The sequence below is a fragment of the Eschrichtius robustus genome, chromosome 3 (assembly GCF_028021215.1).
Source record: "Eschrichtius robustus isolate mEscRob2 chromosome 3, mEscRob2.pri, whole genome shotgun sequence".
Classification (NCBI taxonomy): domain Eukaryota; kingdom Metazoa; phylum Chordata; class Mammalia; order Artiodactyla; family Eschrichtiidae; genus Eschrichtius; species Eschrichtius robustus.
Genome location: NC_090826.1, coordinates 1,925,959 through 1,937,971, shown reverse-complemented (window position 1 = coordinate 1,937,971; position 12,013 = coordinate 1,925,959). Strand labels below are relative to the sequence as shown.

At 64.0% G+C, this 12,013-nt stretch overlaps 1 protein-coding gene across 1 annotated transcript in view; it reads right to left on the bottom strand.

Moving 5' to 3' along the window:
• The window catches only part of PRDM16 (PR/SET domain 16), a 321,752-nt gene extending 311,115 nt beyond the window's left edge, over positions 1 to 10,637 (bottom strand). Inside the window, exon 1 of the mRNA XM_068537697.1 lies at positions 10,470 to 10,637. Coding sequence (XP_068393798.1) covers positions 10,470 to 10,506 — 37 coding nt within the window. The 5' untranslated portion in view covers positions 10,507 to 10,637. The remainder of the gene's footprint in view (positions 1 to 10,469) is intronic.
• Between the last annotated feature and the right edge of the window lie 1,376 nt (positions 10,638 to 12,013).

Here is a 12,013-nt window from a genome sequence, read left to right as displayed (position 1 = left end):
ACGTGGATGTGTCCGCACGCTCCCCAGAGACCACCTCGGCACGTTGTCCAGATGAAGGGTGTATGTCAGGGGCCGCGTCTCCCTCGAGCTGCCTCAGTTCTGGCCAACAAAACGCTCCCGGCTTTCAGGCAGTTCAAGAATGCACTGGCTTTTCCAAGAACGAGCTGAGAGTGATTTGCGAAGAAGGCCGGCTTCCCAGGAAGGCATCTCTGGACGAGCAGGTGGCAGCGAAGAGGAAGGTGGCACAGCCCGCACCCCACGCTGGTTGCTGCAGCCCCAAGCAGCTCGACGCTTACCGAGCAATCGACGTTCTCTGTGTCACAAGCTCCCTCCCGAAAGGGACCCCGGGGGCCTTCAGGCAGCCCGGCGTTCTTCTCCTCACTGACACCCCAGAAATAGTACCCAGGACCCCACCTTGATCGAACCCTGATGCCAGCAGGGCGGCGCGTGGGGGGAGGGGTGACCCATAGCCACGTCTGAACTTGGGGGCTGGGAATGGCTGTCAGGTCAGCCAGCACAGGCCGGTGACGCTCATTCCAACACAGTGAGGACCTAATCCTCTCGCTTTCCTGGAACCGAGGGCGGAAGTGGCCTCTGCGGCAAAAATATGAATTCTAGGGACGTGGCCTCACTCTGAACCTTCACAAGGAAGCGTCACCTAAGGGCAAAACAGTGCCAGGGAGCAACAGGGGTCCCGGCGCATCTGCGCCAGGGAGGGAGGAGGGACCCCAGGGCTCTCCTGCGGTCAGCACTCAGGCTCCCCCGGTGAGCATGATTTTCAGTCTTTGTTTCAATGTTTTAAGGACCGAGGTGACCAGGCATCTCTGAAGAGGCTGTTACAGCCCATTGAGCAGATACAAATGTCTGAGCATTTTTAAGTGCCCGCCCCTTCCCCTCCGAGAAGCAGCTAGACAGAGCAGCTTAGATGGGAGACTGTTATATGAATCCATATCTCAGCATAACATTGACTGCCAGCACCTGAACACAGATACGGGACTAAACTGTGTCCCAGGAAAGGTTCCCGGTCCTATTCAGTTCCCATCGTCATTGCTTGACCCAGGCATTTCCCTCCTGTGCTGAAACGCTGGACGTGCCCTGCCTGCCACTGGTACCGGAGAAGCACTGCACAAATTTCATCTGAGCCACTGAATTTAAGGGCCAGGGGGCTCTCGGAAGCAATGACAGCTACGGAAACCTCCTCTCTGGCATCCCTCCCTCCCTCCCTCCCTCTCCTTCTGGCCTTTCTAACTTGAACTAGAGAAGTTGGTTGGGGGTTCTGCCACCCCTCCATCAGCACAGAGCCAAGGCTCGGGAGGCCCGAGAGAGCTTGGGGCCTCCAAATGTGCTGAGCTGGGGGAGGCCTGCTGGCTCGCTCCCCTTCCAAACAGTTTGAACACAGAAGCCCAGCCCCCAGGCAAGGACCTGCTGGCCGGTGAGGGCCAAGAGTCAGGTGGGCACCTGTGACTGCCCAGACTCATCACACTGCCCAGGGCGCGGTGACATCACCACATCGTCCTCCAGGTGGGCCGCCCCGGGCAAGCATCCCGCAGCTGCCTGGGACCCTCAGGCACGGCTCAGAGCCCGGCACACAGTAGGCCCACGGACAACGTTCAGGGATGAGTGGACGGACGGAAGAGAGCAGCCAAAACAAACAGAAGACCTGAGCCTGCAGGACGTGGGAGGCCTCTGATGAGAAAAGAGCCGGCAGATGCCACCAGCTGTTGAAACCCCGAAGGCAGATGGGAGGATGGAAAAGACTTAGTATGGCTGAGGGGCCGGGAAGGCGGCTGGAGGGAGGGGCCCGGCTGGACGTCAGGGGCCAAACAGACCCCAGCACCTGTGCTCCCCGGTTTGAAGATAAAACCACGAGCTAAGGACCGTGTGTGCTTTATATCCTGGCTGAACTGCATAGTCGGAATCGAAGTATCAAAGTGGATGCTTTGCTGTGGCCCCGAACGGCCCCCACGGAGGCGGGTGGCCGTGGACCAACAAAGCATCTTCCCAGCCAGGCCCAGGAGGTAAAAGTGACACTCGGTTCTGACTGTCTGTCTGCCTGGAGGGGGGTGTCCCGACTCAGCCCCACCTGGCCCGAGGACCCTCGCCTCCCAGGCAGAATCACCTCCCCGAACGCCATGGTCCCTTCCAGAACCTTCTGTGTGGTCATGCCTGCCTGCAGCCGGGGAAGAAGCACACAAGGCGCAAAATACCCACGCGTCCACACCCTGCAGCCCCTTGACCGAGTCACAACTCACTTTCACTCTCCCGGACGGCCCCCCCTTCCCCGGCTTCAAAGGCGAGGGCTGGTGGTCATGAGCCGAGGCAGGCGTGGCGGTCGGGAGGGGGACACAGCCCAGCCCAGAGTCGGAGCGGACGGAGCGCGGACTCTGGGGACTGAGAACCACATCCCGCCAAGCCCGTTCCCTCGGGCCGACCCTGGGGTGAGGTCCCCCTGCGGCCTCAGGAGCAACATCCAGGGGGCCTAAGGGCACAGCCTTGATATTTGCACCAAGCGTCCAGCTCTGTTACTCTTTCTAAAGTAGGAAAGTGGACAGAGCCACTCATTTCTCAACTCGGCAGACCCTGAAAAGAAAGCAGACCTCACGCCTGACCACCACCCTGGGCTCATGGAGTCACGGTGACACGGCCTGGTCCCCAGAGCCAGGGGTCTCAGGAGATCCAGCCTGGGCCCTCCCGGCCCTGCCCCTCCAGCCACGGCCATGAGAAACAGGAGGGGGCTTCAGACCCAAAGAGGAGGTGCCAGGGTCTCCCTCATGCCTCACCATCACCCCACATCAAAATTCATTATGGAATATAAATTTTACATCAAAAATCAAATCTACCTAAATCCATCCAGGGGAGTCAGAAGGCTAAAGGGCAGGGTGATAGTTCTTAATGTGGCCAGAAGTGCCCAAGTATGTTTCTGGAACCTTCCTAGGAAACCCCTGCGTGCGTCCCGGGAACCCCTCTCCCCCCACGTCAGCAGGACAGCAGCCCTGGTGCCTGGCTTCAAACCGAGCCGCCTGGGGTCTTTTCTTCCTGTTAATTCCCCTTGGCATTGCCTGGGGCTGGGAGGGAGACAGACCCCCAGAGGAAGCCCATAGCGCCAGCACAGGGAAAATGACAGTGGGCACGGCGGCCGAGCTGGTATGTCCTGCCCCTCCCCACCCCCACGCCGGAGAAGCAGAGGCTTTGGAGCACAACTCAGGTCTCCTTGAAAAGCACCTCAGAACCAGGAGGCGGCCGGTCAGAGGAGCCCTGCGCTATGCCCACGTCCTTCCCCGCAGATGCGTCTCCATCCACATACCTGCGGGACTGAGGAGAAAGTATCCTCCATCACCGGCCTCATAACTGCAGAGCAGCTCAGGCCGGGCCAGGGCTTGCGTGGGTAACTCGGCTTCCAACACACACACACACTGGGGCTCACCCCCCTGACGCACCCCATGCTGGATGGGGTGCAGACCAAAGGCACACACCTCCCTGGATATTTGTGACCTGCTGACAAGCGGCACAAGTCTGGTGAATTTCCTAACCGAGTTCATTTTGCAGAATCCTCACGTCAGGCTCAGAAAGTGGGTGTTCGGGGCGACGGGTTGTCTCTTCGGAGATGAGCAGAGCGAGGGTTGACCTCACTTCCCCAAGTTTGAGCCCGGGAACACTGTCCATGGAGTGGTTTTGCTTCCATGCCTGTAAAGCCTGTCTGTGGGCCTCTCCTCCCACCTGGGGGGCCCGGAGGGGAAGGCTGGGTACGCTAAGGGCTCTGCAGCATCTTGGGGTCCCCTCTGCCCCGAGGCGAATTTTAGGTGAGCCCTTTGCCGCGTCAACCATCCCACCTCAAGGGCAGGGTCAGGCCAGAGTGAAAAAGGGACCCAGCACTCATCAGATTCGTTTAAATATAGGCTCCACTGTCTCCACCCTGAAAGATGCGTGTTTGGGGTTGAGAATGGCACACGCGTCAGATGGAAAATGTGCACGGGGTAATGTGGAGCCTTATTTGGAGGAGATAAAATATTCACCAGGACCCAGCCATGTTTTAAAATGATTATAAATTATTTTAACAGTGCATTTGCAAAGGGTTATAAAAACAGCCATAATATATTTTTTTCCTTAGATTCTAGAATTACCAGTGTGACAGCTAATGCAATAATGATTTGTTTCAAATGCCAGTGTTTAAGCTGTATAAAGCTGATTTTATACATTTTTCCAGTAGGCCGCATTGTAGTTAATGAAATTAAACACACCAATCGCATTTGTCCCCAGGGGACGAGGAACTGAACACACCACTGGTTTATTTTTTTATTAAAATAAATTGCAGCCGGCAAGATGGACTAATTGCATACAGAATTGAAAAAGAAACATTCCATTGATATAATTAAGCCAATTTTCATGGACAGAAATAGTTATGGTGGATATAAAATAAGCAAAGCCTTCACCAGAATCTGACTTTCTTCCTTTTTTTTTCCCGCAGAATGTTAACTATTAAACAAATATGTATCTCGGGCCAGCACACTCCTATCTGCGGCCCCAAGGCATTGTTCCTCGGAGGCCAGGGAGAGGCCGCCGGCCTGGCCAGAGCGCCTTCAGACCGAGGAGGACTGGATCGTGAAAGCCGGAGAGAGGAGAGTGGTCAGAGCAGAAGAGGCCACCCCCGTTGCCCTGGGAGCTTGGCAGCCCTGTCCGGCCTGGAATGGCCACCGTGGCCCTGGCTGGAGCTTGTGAGGTGCCCAGACTTGAGGAACAGCGGCCGATTCCGGGCTGGACCTGAAACTGCAGCCAGCGGCTCCTCCGCCCTGTGGGTCAGGTCCACGGCCACAGTTCCTCCTCTCCCCGATTGCCTGGGGGGAGGGGGGAGAATTACTTCCCTCCAGATTTGCGGTGGGGGTGGCGGTAGGGGTGCGAGGGGGGAGCCATCAGGTCCTACACCTCCTGCGCTGGCTCGAGGGAAAGGCAGTAAGTGGGGTGCAGACGAGGCCAACCCCTGGTCAACACTCCAGCTCTCCTGCACCTGTCCTTGGGAGAAGACACCCAGAGCCAGGGGCTGGAGACCCTGGCAAGGCCTCTGCCCAGCCTGCGTGGGGAGAGCAGAGTGGAAGAGTCCAGTCCCAGGCGGAGAAAGAATCCAGTCTGAAGGAGGCTAGTGCACAAGGCAGCCAGTTGCATTCACAAGCTGTAAGCACATGGATGTCTTACTTGCTTTTTAAGAACAGACCTGTTACAAGCTGACCGTTGGCCCTGGGAAAATGCTTAAAAGCTGACACATTAAAAAAATAAAATAAAATAAAATCCTCGGAATTAACTGCAGGCTGCAGTGCCCTGGTGGGGGACGGGGTGCTAAATAAGACACCCCGGAGGGCTTTAAGGAACATTCAGTTTCACCATTAACTTGCTGTGTGATCTTGTCGGGTTATTTGACCTCTCTGTGCCCTGGGTTTCTTACCCAGAAAAGTGGCGCCGGCTAGCCACACTTTATCCTCCTCAGGGTCAGTGAACGGAGTGGGTCATACCTCCCAAGCGGACCATGAGCACCTTTACGGGACCGTCACCCCGAGGCTGCAGCGAGCCGCACGGAAACATGGGCAGCGGCTCAGGCTGCAGCCCGCTCGGGCCTCCCCGCAGGTGCGTGCCAGAGTGCACGGACCCCAGCGGCAAGTTCGGCGATAGGCAGGGCTCGTTCCTGGAAAGCCGAACCCCCAACCCCGCCTCGGTTTTCCCGCACCGGCCCGACTTAGACCCAGCCTTCCGGGCCCACTGCCGCGTCTCTCCGGGCCCAGGTCCGCGACGCGACTTGGAACCGCACACGGCCTGCAGCCCACGGAGTCTGGGCGAGGGTCAGCAGTCGGGAGGGGTGAGGAGCCCGCCCTCCTCATTCCAGGAAGCCCAGGGAGGCGGGGACCCCTGGGGCCAGACTGCGGTCCTGGAGGAGGAGGTCTGGGCTGAGACCAGGGGCTCGGCGCAGCCACCGCCACCGACCCGCTGCGCGGTGTAGACGCGGGCGCTCCTTGCGCCGCGCCGTAGTTGCCGCGACTTTGTGCGCAGAGAACCCCGGGCCGCGGAGACCATCCGCTCAGCCTGGGGACCCCCGGCCCGGCCCGGCGCGTCTGGAGCCCCGGGCAGCCCGAGCCCGCGCCCGCAGCTAGGCCGGGCCGGCTCCCTCCACCTCAAGAAGTTTCTTGACCGCGCGCGCGCGGGGACGGCGCCCAGGCTGTTCCTAATCCTCCTGCGCCGGCTACGTGAGCTGCAGCGTCCAAGACTTGTTACACGGGTTTGATTCAAAACCTGATAAATTGTATTTAACGCTATTTGAAATTTTTAAACGAAATTATTCACAAGATTTTTAATCCTGGACAATTTTTGTTGAAACTCTAATTATAGGTCACCTTAATTACCAGCCCAGCCCCCAAGGATCCCTAATTGCCTCCTAATTGAATAAAACAGGGGGCTAATCGCGCCCACGGCGGCCCAGCGAGCTGGCGCGCCTCCCCCAGGGGCTGGTTGATGGGACCCCCGGGCCGGCCTCTCCGCCCGCACCAGGCCTCTCAACAGAAACGGGGGACCGGGTCCCATGCCCTGAGCTCTGCCCAGAAGAGAGACGCCCGGTGCGTAGGGGGCCGCGGGCGGGGAGGGTGAAGGAGGACCGGCCCGCACCTGCACCATGCCAGCAGCCAACGGGAGCAGCGGGTCGGCCCTGAGCGGCGCCGGGTGACTGGGGACCCCAGGGCAGAGCGGGTGCCCTTCCCCCAGGGAGCCCGTCGGGAGGTCACTCCATGAACAGGGATCCCCCCTCCAGCGGGGCCTCGGCACCCTGGCACGCCCGCGGGGCCCCTGGCAAGCCAGAGCCTTCGGGCCATCCGCGCACCGCCGCGGGGCACCTGGCCTTGGCCGCCAGCCCTGCACCCCGCCCCTCCACCGCAGCCTCCGCGTTTTCGCCCGAAGCGGGGTAAGCCGCCAGACTCCCGCTGGACATTTCCTGGCGCTGCTGCCCTACCAGGCGTCCAGATGGGAGGCTGCTGTCCGGCTCCTGGGAGAGGACGAGTGGAAGGGGCAGGCCTCCGCCCTCCCCCACCCCCGAGGGTGGGAGAAGGCTGGGCCCAGCAGGGCTGCAGCCTGGCCTGTTTCTGCCGGGGAGAAGGAACAGGCTGGCAGCTCAGCCTACAGCCAGGCTCCCCCCACCCTGTCACACACATCAGTCTCCAAGGAGGCGCACAGAGCCTTCCTCTAGCAAGAGGCAGTGCCCCCCCACCCACACCCCAGGGGCTAGGTGGCAGTCAGTAGCTGTCTGGAGGAGACTCTTCCCAGGCCTGAAATACGCAGTGGCTCGGACTCTGGGGTCTGTCACCTCCACGGGGATCAGGCCTCACGGGCACCTCCATGAGGGCCCTGGCTGGATGCTGTTTCGGGGGCACATCCTTCCTCCCACAGGGTCCCTACCTGCCCACCTGGCTCCCAACAGCGGCAGAAACACAAAGCTTTTGTGTGGCATTTCATTTTTAAGTGTCGGGCAGGGACGGCCCCATTTCCCCACCGGCCAGCAAAGCCTAGCCGTGTGTGAGGGGACCCTGGCCCCGACCTGTCCTCACCCCGCTCAGGCCTCCCAGGCTCAGCTTGAGATGGAGGGTTTCCCAGCAGCTGATCTGTAGCCCTGGCCTGAGTGCCCCAGTGTCCTCTGACCTTACAAGCTCAACTCAGAGCCCCCAGTGTGGGCCCCAAAGTTGCTACCAACTCAGCCAGCACGCAGACCCAGCGGGAGAGACCCCCTGGAGTGGGGTCCTGGGGAAACACAAACAAAATTAGAGCCCCAGATGCACCCTCTAGGGCAGCCCCCAAGCTCTGAATGGGGGGGGGTCTCACCCCACCCCCGACCCGGCTGTCCCTCCACGCCTGGCACATGGCCGCGGGCACAGGCCAGTCCTGCACGCTGGCCTTGTCACCACGACCTCTTTCCCTTCTCCCAGCCCCCTGACCCTGGCTGGGATGTGGCTTGGAGGGAGAGGTTCTGTTGGTGGCACTGGGTCTGCCCCACTGCCTCGGATTCAGGTAATGGAGTCAGGTTCCTCGGGACGCCCACATCTGCTTAAAATACTGTCCAAAGAAATGAAATTTCTCAGTGGATCCAGTGATCTGTGTCGGGCAGGCAGCGAGGTCCCGTGCCTGCCTGGGCCACCTTCTTGGGGAGGGCTGGGGGCAGCTGTCCCGGCTGTGGAGCGCAGGCAGGAGGGGTTCCCACAGCTCGCTCCAGTGTGGCTCCAGCTGGGTCTGGGCCTGACAGCCCTGCTCTGCGCTGGCTTTTTCTCAATAAGGACTCCCAGGAAAAGAAACCCCGTGCTCTGCCCTACCCTTGGGTCCAGTTCTCCCGCCTCTGAGCCGGGCTGCACGTCACTGCCAGGCACCCATTCTAAGGCCCTAGGCAGAGCCGGGCCGGGAACCTTCCCCACCTGGCTGGCGTGGAGTACACAGAGAGCTGAGGACCAGACGGGCAGCCGGCGGGCGTGGGACGCTCGCAAGTTTCGGCGGCCGCGCCGAGCGCCCTGAGCCGGCCTCTCGCTTGCAGCGAAGGCCCGGCGAGAATTCGGCCGCTTTCCACCTTCTCGCTCCAGCTTCGGGCCCTTCCTCGGGGAGAGCCTGACCCGGGCAGCCTGCCGCCGGGGAGCCGAGTCACTGTGGAGATCCGCGGTGCACAAACAGACCCCGACACGCACACGAACACGCATACTCCGCGCGCCCGCCGGCGGGCTGATAGCACGCGCACAAGCCACCGAACGCGGGGCCTTGTTCGCACCAAGAGGGGCCAGAGGTCACGGGAGGCCGGGGAGGCCGAAGCCACGAGCCCTGGGCAGAGGAGACCGGCTGGAAATGGGCGCTTCAACGAGGGGCCCCGAGCGGCTGCGGGCGGAGTCCAGGGTCGTCCTGCGGAAGCTGGGAGCTGCTTTTCCCCCGCGGGCCCGACGCGAGGCCTACGACTCGGGGGGAGGGGGGCGGTGCGGCTGAGCCGGCCGAGCACCGAACCGAGAGGGTAGGACTTCTTCGGAAAAGTGCCGCGAGTTTCGCGCCCCCCGGGCTCACGCTTGGGGGCTCGGCCCTGCGTGCTGCGAGGCCCGGACGGGCAGGGTCGGGCCCAGGAGGACCGGACCGATCGGCCTGGTGGTCCGGCAGGGATTCCCCAGGGGAGCAGGCCGGGCGCCCCTTCTGCGGGTGGGCGGGCGGCCGCGGAGGAGGGGGCGGCGAGAGCTGGAGGAGCCGAGAACGCTCGGGACGGCGCTCGCCGCTTCGCTGCAGCCGGGCCGCGGCCGGGCTTCGGGAGCCGCGCTCGCCGGGCCGCGGCGCCGCCGCCCCCACCTGCCCGCCTCTCGGGCCGCAGCCCCGGGCCCGCGGGCCTGGCACCGGATGGCGCCGGCGGCCGGGGCGCGGAGGGCGCGCGGGTGGCCCCAGGCGCGGCGGCGGGCTGTGGGGCGGGCGGCGAGCGCACCCGGCCGGCGGCGAGGACCGGGCTGGCGGCGGGCTGGGCGCGCGGAGCCCGGGGCTCGGCCCGAGACGGAGCGAAAGAGAAAGTAAGACCGGGGACCGGGCAGTCTCGCCGGGGGCAGCTCTGTCCCCGCCGGGCCTCGGGGCGGTGCCAGGCGAGCGGGCGCGGGAGGGTCCGAGCGGGGCCGAGGTCGGCGGCGGCGGCGGCGGCGGGGAGGAAGGCGGCCCGGTGGGTACTCTCCTGCCGGGAGCACCGGCGCCGGGGCGGCCGCGCGGGCTGCCGGAGTCGCGCAGGAGCGCCCGCCGCCGCGCGGGGCACCAGTTGGGAATAAACTTCACGACCATAGTTCCAAGCCCAGGAAAACGCCTCCATTTTGCTCCCCCAGTGGCTGTGGCTGTCCTGCCGTCGCCACCCCTGCCCTTGCGCCCGAGGAACCGGGTGGGCGCCGGCCCGCGCCCCCTCCTCCGCCCCCTCCCCGGCTCGGGGTCTCCCTCCTCTGCGCCCGGCTGGCGGACGCCAAAGGCGGTGCTCTAGCGCCCACTATTTCAAAAGCCCGGAATATGATTTGACCAGGACTGAGAGCCACTCGGAGAGAGAGGGAGAGAGCGAGCGAGGAGGAAAAAGTTGCTCTCCCCTTTCGTCAACTTTTCGCTAACTTTCGCTTTTCGCTCCCCTCCACCCCCAGCCCTCCCCCTCCGCCCCCCTCCCCGGCCCCCACCGCGCGCCTCGGGTTCCCGGGCCCGAGCGCTTGACACTGGGGGGGGGGAGGGGGTTCGGCGAGGAGGGGGCCGGCGCCTTCGGGGAGCGCGCGGCCCGGGCGCCCCGAGCCTCCGCGCCGAGCCCGGCCGCCCCGGAGCGCGGGAGGCGGAGCAGCCCCCGGGCCGCGCGGCCGATCCGGGGGCCGAGAGCCTGAGGCGCGCCGGCCGCGCCCCGACGCGCACCCCTGGCCCGGGCGCCCCGGCCCCGCGGCCCGGGCCCGGCGGCGCGGCGCGGCCGAGCGCGGGAGACTTACTTTTGGCTAGCTTCCTCGCCCTCGCCTTGGATCGCATGGTGTCGGCTCGCGGAATCTCTCTCCTCCTCCTTGAGTCCAGAAGCAGCTACACACTATCTTCATCTCCCCAGCATTGTCAGTTTGGACACCTTCGCACATGCGCACAGAGCACTCAATCTGACACCCCTCGCCGGGGCCAAAAAAACTTTGCAATGTATTCATCATCCTCATCGTCGCGCCGCCGCCGCCGCCGCCGCCTCCTCGGCGCGGGATTGGGGGGCTCTCCTCGGCCTTCCTGGTCTTCACCTCACTTATCGCTCTCCCCCCCCCCGCCCCTCCCTCCCCCTTCCTCCCCCCTCCCTCCCCCCCCTCCCCTTTCAGCGCAGCTCGGAACTGGCCCTTTAAGAAAACATTCCGTGCTCGGCGCTCCCGCCCGGGGCCCGCACCCCGGACACTTTAAAAGGACCCAGGTGGCCCCGGAGGCGAGGTGACTATTCGCCCCCCCCTTCCCCTGAGTCGCGTCGCGCTGCTGCTCCCGCCCCAGCTGGGGCCGAAGATGGAGTGGCGGCGGGGTTTGTCCTCGAGACTTCCTTGGATCTGGGGGCAAACGCGCCGACAGTTCGGACGCGGGTCTGGCTGGTTTTGCTTCGTCTTATTGCATTTTATGACTAATTAAAAAGCTTTGCGTTCACCGTCGCCCCAGCCCGCTTTCCTCCTGGCTCTTCCCTCCGCCCCTGCCCCTGGCCCGCGATCGCCCGAACCCGGCTCCTTCGAAGCCCCCTTCGGGCCCCGCCGCCCCCCTCGGGCCTCCCCGGCCCCCGCCTCCGCCCCCACCCCGCCCCCACCCCTTCGCCCCCACCCAACCGCTCTAGCTTCGGGCTCCGCGGCTCAAAAACAACAGCGGCAGCGCCGCCAGCTCCGCGCTCCGCCACTGCCCGGGCCGGCGGGCGGAACTCGGACCCGCCGACCTCGGTCCCGCACGGAGCCGCAGGGAGCAGCGCGCCGGGCACTGGGGAGGCGGCGCCGGGGCAGCCGTCCCAGCGCCGGGCGCCCTGCACCTCGCCGCCTCGGGCGGGCCCGCTCTCTCCTGCCTCCGCGGCCCCAGGTGAGTACCCAACGGCGCGAGCGCCCGAGCTGGGCCACCTCGAGCGACCGGAGCCTCTGGGGACACGTCCCCCTCGCCTCGCGCGGCCCAGGTGCGTCTCGGGCGGGAGAGCCGGCGGAGGAGCAGGTGCCGGAGCGCTGGCGGGAGCCGACTGGGCGTTGCTTCTGCCCCACAGCCCTCAAATTCGGCGGTGCGGCGGCGGAGGGGCAGGCTGGGCGCAGGCAGTGTGTTCCGGGCCCAGGGGCCTGGAGGGGGACGGTGAGAACTGCTCATTCGAGTATGTCTGGGATTCGAGAAGGAATTGGAAGCAAACGGAGGCGCTGACCCCCGCGCTCTTTCAAGTACCAGGGTTCTGCCAGGCTGCGGGACTTGGAGCTGCCAGAGAGTCTCCCTGAGCCGGGGAGGGGTCGTGTGCGCGGTGCGGGGTCTCTGCCGCCCTGGGTGGGCTTCGGGCCGTGCC